The 15,604-nt window shown below is 33.8% G+C and overlaps 1 protein-coding gene across 1 annotated transcript in view; it reads right to left on the minus strand.

The window, feature by feature from the left end:
• Positions 1–15,604, minus strand: part of LRP1B (low density lipoprotein receptor-related protein 1B) — a gene marked incomplete at its 5' end in the record, with an annotated part of 705,068 nt that overhangs the window by 403,258 nt on the left and 286,206 nt on the right. The window contains one exon of the mRNA XM_011984332.1: positions 13,176–13,380. Coding sequence (XP_011839722.1) covers positions 13,176–13,380 — 205 coding nt within the window. The remainder of the gene's footprint in view (positions 1–13,175; positions 13,381–15,604) is intronic.

Consider the following 15,604-nt stretch of genomic DNA (forward strand, 5'->3'; position numbering starts at 1 on the left):
GAAAGTTTCTAGGAAATGTTAAATCAATCCATCAGTATCAATATCTCATGCTGAAGGGACACCAGTTATTTTCTGGATGAATACACTAGTTGCCCTGGATACTGACCATTATTCTTCTCCAAGAACACATCTCTTTTCAGACAGTCTGGCTTCAGTAATACTTTAATTTGCAAGACTAACCAAGCTGAACCATCACTGAAATGTATGTGGACTTAAATCAAAGGAATTGTGTAAGAAATAAACACCATTAAGCCTACTGCAATATCATTCCTATCTTACTAGATAGGAATATCAGTTACCCTGGATAGCTGAGGCTTTCAAAATAGCTAAACTTTGATTTTGGTCTTTTCTTTTTTTTAAGCTCTTTGTTTTTTTTTCATTTTATTCAGAGAATCCTTTTTTATAATTTATCTTTTAGGTTATTTACTCATATACTCATTTCTTCAGTGAATTTTGCTGAACAGAGCAATGCATCAGACTTTGGGTATATTGCTTTTGGAGATACAAAGATAAAAAACAAATTGCCTTTCTTTAGATGTTATTATTCCTACAAAAGAGGAAATGAGGCCATTTATAGTTAATTCTATAGATATCATTCATGTTTATACACATGTGTACGTGTGTAGTGAATGTAGTTACACAATTTTAAACTTGGTTTATTTTTTAAATTTCATAATTCAAGGGGGGATTTATAAGAAATAGCATTTGTCATTAACTGTTGTCAGGTGCTAAATTTCATATGATAGTTACTTTAACCCCTCAAAATACATCCTATCAGGCATAAACTATTAGTCATATTCTACAGCAGAAATTAAAGTGTAGAAGGATTAAGAAATGTCCTCAGTTTACTAAACAACAGGTCTTATATCTAAGTGTCAAATTTGTGTGTAAACAATCTAAGTTTATTAATTTCTGTGCATCATACTGCTTCCTGAAAAGCAGTATGTTCTAGTATGTTCTATTTTACTACCAAGACTGTCTCCATGTCTGAGATATTCAAGATGTGGCACCATCTTGTTATTTATATGAATGTACTATAAAATATATATCAAATGGTTGATCTAGTTAAGTTCTACATGACCAATGGTAAAAGCATAAAAAGTTAGAGTTGGAAAATAAGTTTAAGTCTAGCCCAAAACGTCAAATCTGAAATTCAAAAAGATTAAAATAATTGCTTAAGATCACACAGTTCTTTTGAACCAGTCCAACGCTGAAACAATGTTATCTAACACTAATTTTGTTTTCTTTTTACTTATTTCTTATTCTTACTTAGATACCTATATTTGGCAATGTCATATATTCATCTAAACTTCATTATACTCTGTGATCACATCTATACATTATCATTACAGACAATAACATTTAGACAACATAATCAACCATCTTTATTTTCCAATCTTTATTTCTCTGAGGTGGATAATCAGTGATTTCAATGTCTTTAGGCTATAGATTATTCCATATCATGTGTGTTTAATAAGTCTTTAATAAGTCTTATTCCTGTTTAAATTCATTGGCAATGTATGGGCCTTGTTTTATAGACTTATAGGACATAAATCAGCTTAGATCTTTAAAAGTGTCTTTAAAAAAACACAAATAGATGTTTCCTTTTTTTTTCTATTCTGAATGTCTAAAAATCTATGAGCACATTAACTTATGCTCCTAGAAAAATGGAGTAGACACACATTTCTTGATTCCTCTCTTACATACAACTTGAAATTATACAGAAAACAAACATAAGGAAACTGTAAAAGTAGAGAGAAAAAGCAACCCAGCTGGGTATCTTGGTACCAAGAAATACCACGGAAGTGTGGTTCCTGAGTGTCATTTTGTCTCATGTATCTCAGATTCAAATTGTATAAGCTGGCAGCCCCGAAATGGCAACATACACAGAAGAAATAGTAATAACAATAACCTGCTCTCTGGAGCTAAAAGGCCAGGAAAGAAACAACCTAGCAAGCACAGCAGAAAACTTTACTGTAGCCAACACCACAGGAAAAAGGCTGTGACACACCCACACCAGCAAAGGCCAAGTGGGGATCCTGGGCTTCCACACACACCTGATGGTAATAAAATGCCCTCCCCTTCTCTGCTGAGGTGGTGTCAGAAGCAGCTCACTGGAGAGTCAAGACTTCCACCATCATCCTCTAGGTGACACTGTAGAGGCCATCTAGGTAGCCTGAACTCCCACGCTTCATCCAGAAGCACAGAGGAGTCCCAGTTTCATCTCTGGTACCAACGAAGGCTGAATGGAGGACCTGCTACTTTGATAGGGTAGCACCCCTCACTTCCCCTCCCAGACCAATGTCAGGGAAAGACAGTTAAAATAGAAGGGTTGAAAATATGGAAATACATGTAATAAAACATGTTTAAGTTCAAACAAAATCACTCATCATACCAAGAACCAGGAAGATTTCAAAGACTGAAAAAAATCACAAGTAATAGATATTAACACCAAGATGACAGGGGTGTAAAAACTATTTGAAAAAGATTTAAAAGTAGCCATAATAAGAATTTAAAAAAAAAAAAAAAAAGTAAAGGCTTTAGGAAAGATATGGAAAATCTCAGTTAAAACAAACAAACAAACAAACAACAACAACAAAAACCAGAACAAAATGGAAATTTTAGAACTGAACATACAATAATTTAAATAAAAAGCTCAGTGAATAAATTCGACAGCAGAATGGAGGAAATGGATGATGTGTCAGTAAACTAAAAAGTAGAATAACAGAGATAACCAGTCACAACACCAAAGAAAAAGTAGAAAGAAAAAAAATATTGAACAAAACTCCAATGACCTGTGAGACTATAATAAAAGACCTCACCTTCATGTCAAAGAGTACTACGAGGAGAGGAGAATCTGTGGGGCTAAAAGGGGACTTGAAAAAATAAAGGCTGAAAACCACCAATCTGGCAAGAGACATATACCTATAGATTCCAAAAGCAGAGGAAAGCGCACAGAGTATAAACCCAAGACACATCATAATTTAACTTCTGAAACTGTCATTTGTAACAACATGGGTGAACTTGGAGTACATTATGCTAAGTGAAATGAGCCAGGCACAGAAAGACAAATACTTCAGGAGCTCACATGTGGAATCTAAAAACTCAGACTCTTATTGGTAGAGAGTAGAATAGCAGCTACCAAAGTCAGGAGTGAAGGTGGGATGGGGAATAAGATGTTGGTCAAAGGGTACAAATTTCCAGTTAGACATAAGCAATTAACTTTGGAGATAAATAGTACAAAAATGAGTAAGTACATGGGTGAGGTGATTAATATGTTAATTAGCTTGAACAATCATCCCACAACATATACATACATCAAAATATCACCTTGTATTCCTGAAATATATACAATTATTATTTGCTGATTAAAAATAAAAATAAACTTCTGAAAACTAGAGACAAGAAACAAATCTTAATAGCAGCCAGAGGAAAACTGCATGTTACATAGAAGAAAACAATTTTAATAATAATAGATTTCTCATCAGAAATCAGAGAACAGAAGGAAGTAGCCCAATATTTTTCAAATATGAAACAAAAGCTGTCAACCCAGTAACCTATGTCAAGGGAAAATATCAGAAATAAACGGAACATCAAAACAGTCTCATATGAAAGGAAATTAAGATAATTTGACACAACAGATGGCAAAGAATGGACAAAAGGAATTGTCCAAAGCATTAGGGAAGTAAGCAATTAAAGAAGAAACCTGTGAACATCAAGAAAAAAGAGAATACTGTGAGCAAAAATATGAGTGAATAAAAATAGGCTTTCCATCTCATAGTAGTTTTCTAACTTGTTTGATGGTTGAAGCAAACAAAATCTAACACTGTTGTGTGCAGAGTAAATCTTTAAGATAATTATATTACAAACAGGGGAGGCTAAAGAAATGTAAAGGGATGTAAAGTTTCTATGCTTCACTTTACTGGTTAAATGGTGATGCTTGTAGACTGATAAGTAATGTATATATACTGCAGTACCTAAAGCCAACACTAAAAAAGCTGGACAAAGAATATACCTGAAAACACTATAGATATATCCGACATTTTGTAGATGTGGATAGATTATTCTAAAACCTATGCAAAATGGCAAAGAAAATAGAATATCTAAAATAACTTTGAAAATCAAGGCTATGTGGTATTGACAGAGTGGTAAACTCATTAAATAAATGGAAAAGAACAGGGAACCCCAATATAGACACCTACAGTTATGCCCAAATGATTTTTGAAAAAAGTATACAAGTAATTAGAGAAAAGATGGACATCTGGCTGGGCGCGGTGGCTCACTCCTGTAATCCCAGCACTTTGGGAGGCCAAGGCGGGTGGATCACGAGGTCAGGAGATCAGCCTGGCTAACATGGTGAAACCCCGTCTCTACCAAAAATACAAAAAGTTAGCCGGGCGTGGTGGCACGCGCCTGTAGTCTCAGCTACTCGGGAGGCTGGGACAGGAGAATCACTTGAACCCAGGAAGCAGAGGTTGCAATGAGCCGAGATTGCACCACTGTACTCCAGCCTAGGCAACAGAACAAGACTCTGTCTCAAAGAAGAAAGAAAAAAAAGATAGACATCGATAGGCAAAAAGTGGAACTTGATCTAAGTTTCTGACCAAATGCAAAAATAAGTTCAAAATGAATCATGAACTTAAATGTGAAATGTGAAACTATAACACTTTTAGAAAAAGTAGAATAAAATCTTTGGAATCTAAAGCTAGGGAAAGAATTATTAGTCTAAACATCAAAAGCATGAACCATGAAGGAAAAAAATGATAAATTAAAAATAGTCAAAATAAATGTTGCTTAGCATAAAACTCATGTGAAAAGAATGGAAAAACTACAAAATGGGGGAAAATATTTAAAAACCACATAGCCAACAAAAAGTATCCTCTAAAATATATAAATAACTCATAAACTGTGAGAATGTAAAATGGTACAGTCATTCTGGAAACCAGATTGTCAGTTTCTTAAAAAAAAACAAAACATGCCACTAATGTATGACCCAGTGATTGAACTCTTAGACATTTATAACAGAGAATGAAGAATTATGTTTATTCTAGAATCAGTACACAAATGTTCATGAAAGCTTCATTCATAATAGCCAAACACTAGAAATGGCCCTGATGACTTTCAACAAGTGAATACAGATACTGTGGCTTATTCATATCATAGATACTACTCAGTAGAAAAGAGAACAGACTAGTCACACATGAAACAACTTGAATGAATCTCCAGAGAATTCTATTGAATGGAAAGGGTCAGTCCCTAAAGGAAATGCCCTGTATAATTCCATTATATAAGTTTCTTAAAGTTTCTTTATAAATAAGTTAAAAAGTTTCTTGAAAAGTTTCTTAAAGGTTTTATATAAGTTTCTTAAAGTGAGAAAGCTATGGAAGTGGAAAATAAATTAGTGGTTGCAGGTGATTAAGAAAGGAGTGGGAAAGAAGGGAAGTGTGCACAGCTATGCAAAAAAGCAACATGAGGGATCAATGGAATGAAGGAAATGTTCTGTATCTTGACCGCATCATTGTCTATACCCTGGTTGTGAGACTGTACTATACTTTTCCAAGATGTAATCATTACGGAAAACTGGGTAAAGAGTACACTTGATCCTTCTGTATTATTTCGTACAACTTCATGTGAATCTACAGTTATCTCCAAATAAAAACGTTTAATTAAAAATTCACAAGCACAAATGCATATTTATTCCTTCATTCATAAATATTTGTTATCTGCTCTAGAAACGCACATAGGTAAAAGTAAATCACTTAAAATTTCACAACCTAAAGGCTTCTATTAACAATTTTGGGACTTTTTAAATGTGTGTGTGTGTGTATATATATGTAATATATATAAAATGTATAAATGTATATATGCATATATAAATTTATATTTAATATATAATACATATAAATGTGTATGCATATAAATAGAAGAATGCTTTTTTCCTATAGAAACGGATTCACAGTGACTATGGGCTGAACTGTGCTTCCCTGCAAAATTTACATGTTGAAGCCTTAACTCCCAATATGACTGTGCTTGGAAATATGACCATTAAGGAGATAATTTAGGCTAAATAAGGTCATAAGGGTAGGTTACTAATTTTATAGAATTTGTGGCCTCGATCTCTCTCTCTCTCTGTCTCCCCTAGCCCCCAGCCCAGTCCCCATGAGCATACAAGGGATGGCCATGTGAGGACACAGTGAGAAGATGACCATCCAGAAGCCAGGAAAAGAGGCCCTCGCCATCCTGACCATGCTGGCATCCTGAGCTCAGAATTCCAACCTCCAGAACGGCGAGAAAATAAATTTCTGTTTTTTGAGCCACCCAGTCTAAGGTATTTTGTTATGGCAAACAGAGCACATGAAGACAACAATATTCATTTTTTCATTCAAGAAATATTTTTATGCATCTAGCCTGAGAGACAGCATATTAAAGTATTCACTCTATACCTATCACTTAATGTATACTAAACCTCCCCATGGAAAAATATGTTTTACATGATAATTTTTAATGGATTAATAGAATTCATAGACTTGCCATATTCTTTACTTTTATCACATTTGTATTTAGTCACCTACTGTTCTAAAGATTAGAAAGTTATAAAGATCATTTTTAAATAAATCAGAAAGTTATTAAGGTCTGATTATAATTTGAATAACTATTCAGGCCCGAGAATACTTAAAATGTACTGAAATCAATATTGGACATCATAATCTGAATATTGAATGATGCCTCTTGAATTCAGAGAAATGTCAAAGACAACAAAACATCCGATTTCCAGCAGCCTCTCAGAATTTAGTAGATAATGGACTTCTTTATAATACACTTGATTGCAACATCCATCATGTAAAAGGTACTGGATATATACAGTTCTATTTGTTCAATTGACTGATCTGTTAAAATTAAAGTCTGGAGAAGTCTTAAGCTAACAGTCAAGTACTCTGCTTCTTGTGTATGATTTACCCAGCTATTGATAGACCCAACATCCCATGTATTTGAGGTATGCAAGACAGAATAGAAAAATCACTGCTGTCAGGAGAACTTTCTTCATATCTCTTTTTAAGACAATTACCCATCTTATTGGCTCTCAATCAAGGCAGTCCCATTCCTTCTATGACTTTGGAAAATGTTGGAAGCATATTTTTGCTTGATAGGAGTGGGGTAAGGTAGGGCTGATAGCTATGTAGTCTAGTGGTAAAGAACCAGGAATCGGGATGCCCTGCAATACATGGGGCAGTTCTGTACAATGACTTGCCTGAGACTCTGCCCAGGTTTCAAATGTCCTACAAGATATTCTCAAAGGTGAAAACTTACTTATAATTATCTGATCCTGGAATTTAATCCCATTTTACACATATACAAAAGTATTTCAGGAGATTTAATATACATTTATTATTTTTCAGAGACCATAACTTCTATGTAAATTGAGAGATGACTTTACCTCATTTTGTATACATTTTCAAGAACTCATCATCAGTTTTGAAAATCATATCACCCAAGGCAGCACTAGTCTCAGTATTTTATGGCACTAAATATTTCCTTTCGACTGTGTGTGTGTGTGTGCCATAAAAAGATAAAATACCTCATTTCCTCATGATTGTTCTTGTAATTAAAACTAGCTTATTTATTTAACTTGCTCTCCTATTCTCACTTAAAAGAGTTCATGTAATCAGAGTGTGTTTATTTAGGAGTTAAATTAGTCATAAAAATCCTTTTCATTCTAAAGATAAGTCATAAGATTTAAGATTTCTTCTCAGGAATATATTCTGAAAACAATTTTGGACTAAGTTTTTAAAAGAATGTCAGTGGTAAGGAACATGAGCAATTGCAATTTCTAGGAACATAAATATCTCTTTTGGAAAGGTCTGTATCATGCAGGTAGCAGATACTTTCCACGAAATGATTAACACTTACAGGGTAACTGCAGGGAGATAGGTTATAATCATGCTGTCTTAGCCCCTGTCAGCATCAGTTAATGTTTCAGTTACTGGAACAACAGAGATGATAGATACAAAACAGAAAAAATAAAAAAGAAACATTACAGAATTATTCTCTGGATTTTTTTTTTGCCTTAATAACTACATTTCCCCCAAACATTCAGTTTCATATCACTGAATAAAGAATGCATTCCTCGATATTTAGGTAGAACCACCACATAAGCTAGTGTGCTATTAAAATCAGAAAAACCCAGCCAATCATATTATTTTTATCAATGCAAGTCAAAATTAAACTGTGCAGACTTGTATTTTATTGTGACCACTCTGTAAGATAAAATAGAATAATAAAACTTAACACTAAGTTTGATAGAAAAAACTAATGGGCTTATTAAACTTCAGATTTAAAACATTGAAAGATAAAAATGTATATTAAAAAACACATTTTGGTTTATTTTTGCTGTTTGAAAGAATCTGTTTCTCTGGTCTACTGATAAGCAATGGGTTATATAATATTTCTATGATAAACTAAGTGAGTTGTCAATAGTGTATCAGCATTTTTCAAATCTCTACAAACACATGCCCATGACACACCATGTTAATTGTTTTTTTGTTGTTTGTTTGTTTGTTTTTTTTGAGACAGAGTCTCGCTCCATTGCCAGGCTGGAGTACAGTGACATGATGTCGGCTCACTGCAACCTCCACCTCCTGGGTTCAAGCGATACTCCTGCCTCAGCCTCCCGAGTAGCTGGGACTACAGGCATGTGCCACCATGCCCAGCTAATTTTTTGTATTTTTAGTAGGAAGGGGGTTTCAGTATGTTGGTCAGGCTGGTCTCGAACTCCCGACCTCAGGTGATTTGCCTGCCTCGGCCTCCCAAAGTGCTGGGATTACAGGCAGGAGCCACTGCACCTGGCCCATGTTAAAAAATTAAAACAAACAAAAACAAACAAACAAAATCTGTTTTCTGATCAGAACAAAGCTACATACTGTTTTCCATTCAGAATATTCATAATGTTCATGAGCATATTAAAAGCTTTAAGATGTAATTCAATGACTAAGCCTATCAGACTTTGTTTAAACACAGTTTTGAAAATTTACTTGACTACGGTCTAATTCCTATAGATACTCAAAAGAAGGCACACTTTTCAAACAGGCTTTGGAAGACCCATGGCATCATACTGCGTTCGAGGGCACACAAGGTCTAAATTTACAAGAATCTCTCCAACACTTTAAAATCAATGAACTTAAATATAGGTTACTTCTTTCTCATTAAAGATACCCTGTATCTAATATTCCAGATTAAGATGTCTAGCTTCTTTCTAATCTGTTCACTTCCCTGGGGATATCTGATCTCCCTACTCTTGAGATTGCCTTCTGCTATTACCTGCTTTATCCAAAGTTAGAAAATATGCAATTATGCAAAAGAAATGTTCCCTTCTGTAACTGTCACTTTTCTAGCACTCCTTTTTATTGCATTGCTTCAGCATTTTTTCACATTATACAATGAACAATGTTTTGCATTTCTTCTTATATTTCTTGGTGAGTATTTTAGGTCTTTTATAGAATCCTTCAGTCTTCATAACTATACTTTCTATTTCCTAAATAGCATTCTTTCTAAACCTATAGTTTTTAACCTGTCACACATTTCTGCAGTGCCTTTCACAGTGTACTCCAAAATATAAAAATGCAACTTATTCTGTTGATTTGCAGATCTACTTAAAAATAAAATATAAATTGAATATATATATATATGAAAGATTATATTCGCATGGTTGCCCAAAGAGAATGAAATGAGGAGTGAAAAAAATAGGAGTAATATTTTGTTATAGCAGTTTGAGTGGATTACAACAATTGACAATGCTTTCATTTCATGTAGTAAGTGGAAGTCACCTGGTTGCTCTGAATACTGGCATGTGTTAGATTATCTGTTTTTTTCAAGGCTACCTAACAATAACAGTTGGATTTCAAGGCAAATCTAGATACAAACACACTAAATGATGGTGCTGTTTATAAAGGTCCCTTGTATAAAAGAACAGCCTGCGTATGAATTTTTGGCTTTTCAGAACAAGGAAAGATTGAGAACTAAAATATTGAGAATTATCATTAAAATGTCAAGGATTTAATTTCATATTGTTAACTATCTTTGAGTATATGTTTTACTTCCTCAACTAGATATGGGAACAAAGAACATTTATTTTACCTTTTTGAATTAACAATGACTTCTGCTAATTTCCACAAAATTACAGAACATCACAATTATGTTGATTTTAGCTGTCATTTGTTTTTATACCTACATTAATTATAAAGTATAAGAGCTTTGCTTCCCACTATTATGCATTATGCCATGTAATAAACAAAACAAGAACATGGGCCCCCTGAACCTAAAATAAAATTATATTTTTTAAAAAGCATAAGGAATTTAAATGACTTGGTAATGTTCATGCAATTAGTCAATACCAAATGTAAGGATTAAATTTAACATTGCTTTAAAACTATAACTTTTAAAGAAGTAAATAAACATCCAACTTTTATTGTAGTATTTATTTTGTAAAATTATCTTTACTAATAATTACAGAATATGAATTTCATAAATATTAATTTCTGAGATGAATAATAAGTATTTAGACTTTCCCTTCCCTGATTGCACCATTTGTCACACAGCTAAGCTAAACACGAAAGTGAAAAGAATACTAAAAACAAAGAGAAAATTCTTATATAACATAGGCCAAAGTAGAGATGCTGTAATATCTAAGCCTTCAGAATATCTATTAAACAGTTTTAGACACAAAGCTATAATAAAGGTCCTTACAATGGTGTGAGGATGCATACTGATCTTTCTCTTTTAAAAGAGCTTTGATGACCCCAGCTTCAAATGATTAGCTTGTCTCGACATAATGGAGAAGCTTATGTAAAGAGTATTTCAAAAAGATTACGCAGAAGCTCTACGTCTCTATCAGAGAGCAGTTTTAAAGGGGATAATGTGTCACTTAGAGTTGGATGCTCTCCTCCATTGTCTTCCCTGTCGATTTTACTAAGGTTCTTAAAATGTATGTCAAAGTAATGTGATGTGTGCTGACAAGTTGAGTAAATCTACTTGGTTTACTACGTGCATCAGCAGAACTTCAAATTTTACTAGGCATAGTTTCATATTCAGTAATGAATTGAAATATTTACTGTGCAAAGTGTTTATGGATAACATATTAAAGATATGCGAGGAAGAAGGAGAGAACAAATGTATTGCTAATTGCAAGGCATGAGGAAGTGGCCAGGTTGTGTACACTTAGTTTAGTCCTTTGTAAGTATTTTCAAATTTAGCATGATGGTGTGCACAGGCGCTGAAGTGAGATCACCAGGGGTAGAATCACCTTCCTACTACATACGTGGAGAGGTGTTCCCAAACAAGCACTACACTTCTTTGTGCCTCATTTTCTTCATCTGTAAATGGGGATCATCATAATAATGCCTACCACGCGGAGGGCTATAAAAACATGAAATATAAAGTGCTTAGCACAGTATCTAGAACACAATTATCAATCAGTGACTTAGCTAGTAGGGTGATTTGTAAATGGATACAGTCTGAAGTCTTAATAAATCTGTACAAAGTCTTCAAAACAGTCCATAAATAGTCCCTAAATTAACTTTTACAAAATAAAGAATTTTACAAATGTATTGCTCATTTTATTAACAAAAATATTAATTTTTTAAAAATTAATTTGAATCTATATGAGGATAAAGATGAGGTAATCTGGATGCATGTAAGAATACAGTAGACTTTGAAATAACTTTGGGGCCCAATCAGAAATCATCCTTCCTTGGGCAGGGATGGAAAATGATGAGTTGCAATTAAACAAAGCACATATTTTAAATGTCAGAACAAATCCTTTAAATTACGTTAGTGGTATCTTATTACTGGACCACTTACTGTAGCTGTAATTACCATACATAAGAATAAATGGGTGGGAAAGTGCAAAATAGGTATAAACAAAAATCATTGAGGAGAATAAAGAGTTATAAACTCATTTTTTTTAGTATCATGACAGAATAAAAAATAACACCACATTCAGGACAATGATTTACCTGTCTCTTCAAAAGCATTATATACTAGGTTTATTTAGAATTTCTATGCTGTATTCTGAGTCACATACTTTTGCACTATAATCTTCATAATTACCCTGAAAGAGAATTTGCATATCAGAAAACTAAAGTTTATAAAGGTTAAATAATTTGCCTACGGTCAATTCAATCTTCAACTGAATTAAACAGTGTGCTTAGCCATATAGAATTTGTTCCATATGTATAGAATTTGCTGATTTGTTGTCTGTTTCTGTAAATAAAACTTTATTTGAATACTGTCAGGCCTATTTATTTACATATTCTCTATGTCTGCGTTAGTGCCATGAAACACTGTAGTTGTAACAGAGATCATATGGTCCATGAGGCTTCAAATATTTACTATCTGGCCCTTTAAGAAAAAAAATTGCATTACATTCTAGACCTTCTTCAATGCAGTGGAGGCGTGAGGAGCCTGAGGATCATTTTGTCCATCAGGCCTGTATAGTGGTAGAGACATGGGTCCAGATTTCTCTAGTGGTGTAGCCACCCAGATCTAACCACTGAGTTTCCCAGTTGCCAAAGCTACTCCTCACAGGACAAGGGGGTGCCCTAGCATCTCAGCATTCTTCAGGCCCTAAATACCTGCTGTAAGTGCTCTCAAGGGATAGCATAGCAACTCTTCCACTGACATTCATTTTGAACCCAGAGAAAAGAGAGTCCAGTGATTAGAATAGACTTGACCCATTCTCCTCTCTTCAGAGCTTCTTAGGTTGCTTTAAGGACACAAACACAGAGGATCATTTCTTTCTTTTCTAATTTTATTTTATACTGGGACAACTAATCAATTTTATTTCACATTTTTAAAAGCTATACATAACAAAGAAGCATATTCAAATCACTCTAACCATTCCAGTTCAATTAATAACTAGAAGGAAATTAGTTATTGCTGCTCCAGAAAAAGTTTATGGGTTGAGCTGTCTCTATGGTAGCAAATACATTTGAAAGAAGTTTTCAAAATACTGTGCACAATTTTCTTTTGTGTGTGATAGATTAGTTATTCAACTGGATTGTTTCAATCAATAGGCTATTTTGAAATTCCCTGATATGCACGTATTAGGAGAGTATAAATCATATGTGTTTTAAATATATCATCGCATAACTCTATAACTAAGAAATTCTTCATTAACTTACATGTCTCTGGGATCCATCATATTCACACCTTTCAATTTTTCCTAGACTGCCATCTGAGAAATACAACTTCTCTGCACGGTAGTCGATAGTGAGTCCATTTGGAGTGAGTATGTCTGTACTGACCACTACTTGAGCATTCTTCCCAGTCAGAGTAGATCTCATGATACTTGGATGCTGTTCATTCCAGTTGGTCCAAAACATTAAACTAATGAAAATGAAAATTGTAACTATAAGTTAAACTTCTCATCAAGAGTAAAAATACTAATAGAAACAGGTCAATAGCAAGCTATTTAAAAAGAAGCAGAATTATTTACCTCATATTCTATGCCCCTAACAAAGTCTAGGTAACAAAAGGAGATATGCATATGATATTTGCATGTTAATTTTACCCGGGTTCTTAAACGAAACCTAGAACCTACTTCTAAAAAAAGGATTTCCTGGGTATTCCTTCAAATAATTTAGTTAAATTGTTAGATGCATGAGTATTTATTTTAATCAAGAACAAAACAGTGATCTTGTTTGTTTTCCACAAACTGCAAATATACTCTAACTTATTACCACATTTCAGCTGATCCAGTATAATCATTCTTATCCTAAGTATAATTATCTGCTTCAATTGATGAAAATAAAAATCTTCTTCCCCTTCTAACTTTCCTTTTTAAATTCTGCATTCTCTTTTGTATTTGTTTTGGAGAAAGGAAATTACTAAACTCCTGTTTTTTACATTTCTCTTTTTCTCTCTTAGTGTGATTTTTCTTTTTTTTTTTTTTTTTTTGTGACGGAGTCTCGCTCTGTCGCCCAGGCTGGAGTGTAGTGGCCGGATCTCAGCTCACTGCAAGCTCCGCCTCCCAAGTTCATGCCATTCTCCTGCCTCAGCCTCCTGAGTAGCTGGGACTACAGGCGCCCGCCACCTCGCCCGGCTAGTTTTTTTGTATTTTTTAGTAGAGACGGGGTTTCACCGTGCTAGCCAGGATGGTCTCGATCTCCTGACCTCGTGATCCACCCGTCTCGGCCTCTCAAAGTGCTGGGATTACAGGTTTGAGCAATTGTGCCCGGCCAGTGTGATTTTTCTATAAAATACAATATCATTTCTAAAACTCTAGGGGTGACTCTTAAATTCTTCAGCATAGTATCTGTTCTCTATGGATTCCCAGGTATAATCATTTAAAGGCAGTTTAGCATTACAGCCAACAAAGTTATTCAATAGGTGGTTTTGAGTATTTTATGACACTTATTACCAAAATTCCCAAATAATTGTCAAATTAACAACAAAAATGTTTGTATTCAATTTTCATTGTTGGTAATTTTACTTATAAATTGTGACATTTAATATAAAAAATAGTGAATTAAAACATTTTAAAAGTTATGCATAGAATGTAAAGTATTAAACCCACAATTTATTTACAATATTTTCCTAGATTGTAGGTTTTATAACAAGAGAATTTTAGAGGTGTTAGTAGTGTTCCTTTCATTCCACCCTCCCGACTTCATTTCACAGGTGAGAAAACAGAATGGTCCAGAGAGCTTAAGTAATTAAAGTTTTCACAAATAATTAGTAACTGAACCAAATTTTAAACTTAGCCTAACTTGGATTTGCAGTTTAGGATTTTATTTTAAAATATCTGTTAATCTATTAACATACAATGGTGTTTTGAAGGTGTCATTTACATATATGATAAATTGTCTTTTCATACTTTAATTACAAATAATTATCAAATTGAAATTTTTACATGTTTAATTTTAATTTACAGTTCACCATATGCAAGGTGAAAAGTGTAAATGTTAGCCTATGTAATAAATAATTACAGGATAAAGCACTTACTAATTAAAACTCATCATACATAATATCATGAGTGACCGCTTCATTTTTATTTCAAAACTGACTTATAAATTCCTTCGCCCAAGTCTTTTATTCTTACTGTGTGACATTTATTATTGTCCTGAGATTCTTTTGGTGATGTGTTGAGATAAATGCAGCTGAGCCAGCAAACCATATCCTGATAGGACAGTGGTGGGAGCAGTCTCCCCAGCTCCACGATGAGTCATTGCATTGCTCAACCTTCAGAATTTTCACATATAAGATGACGTTCAATTAAGTGAATTAAATCTGACCTCACTTTTAGCTCTACGGAAAGGTTCAGATTTACAGCTATTTTCACACTGACCAATTCATGTTACTTAGTCCTTGCTTCTGATAAGTGGTCAGGGTCAGTGATTATCTGTCATTGCTTTTTATTCTTCAACCTTTTTTTTTTTTAATTTTTAAATCACACCTAAAAAGAACTCTTCCAGTTTTGCTCAAGGAAGGCCAGATTGGTCTGATTTTTGTTTATTTGTTTCATTTAAAAATAAAAAGCATTTTCTTATAGTTAACAAACAACTTTACCATATTGTATATGAGAGTGAAAGTTGATAGATATTCTTTGTCT

Source organism: Mandrillus leucophaeus, unplaced genomic scaffold (assembly GCF_000951045.1).
Source record: "Mandrillus leucophaeus isolate KB7577 unplaced genomic scaffold, Mleu.le_1.0 Scaffold1061, whole genome shotgun sequence".
NCBI classification, from domain to species: domain Eukaryota; kingdom Metazoa; phylum Chordata; class Mammalia; order Primates; family Cercopithecidae; genus Mandrillus; species Mandrillus leucophaeus.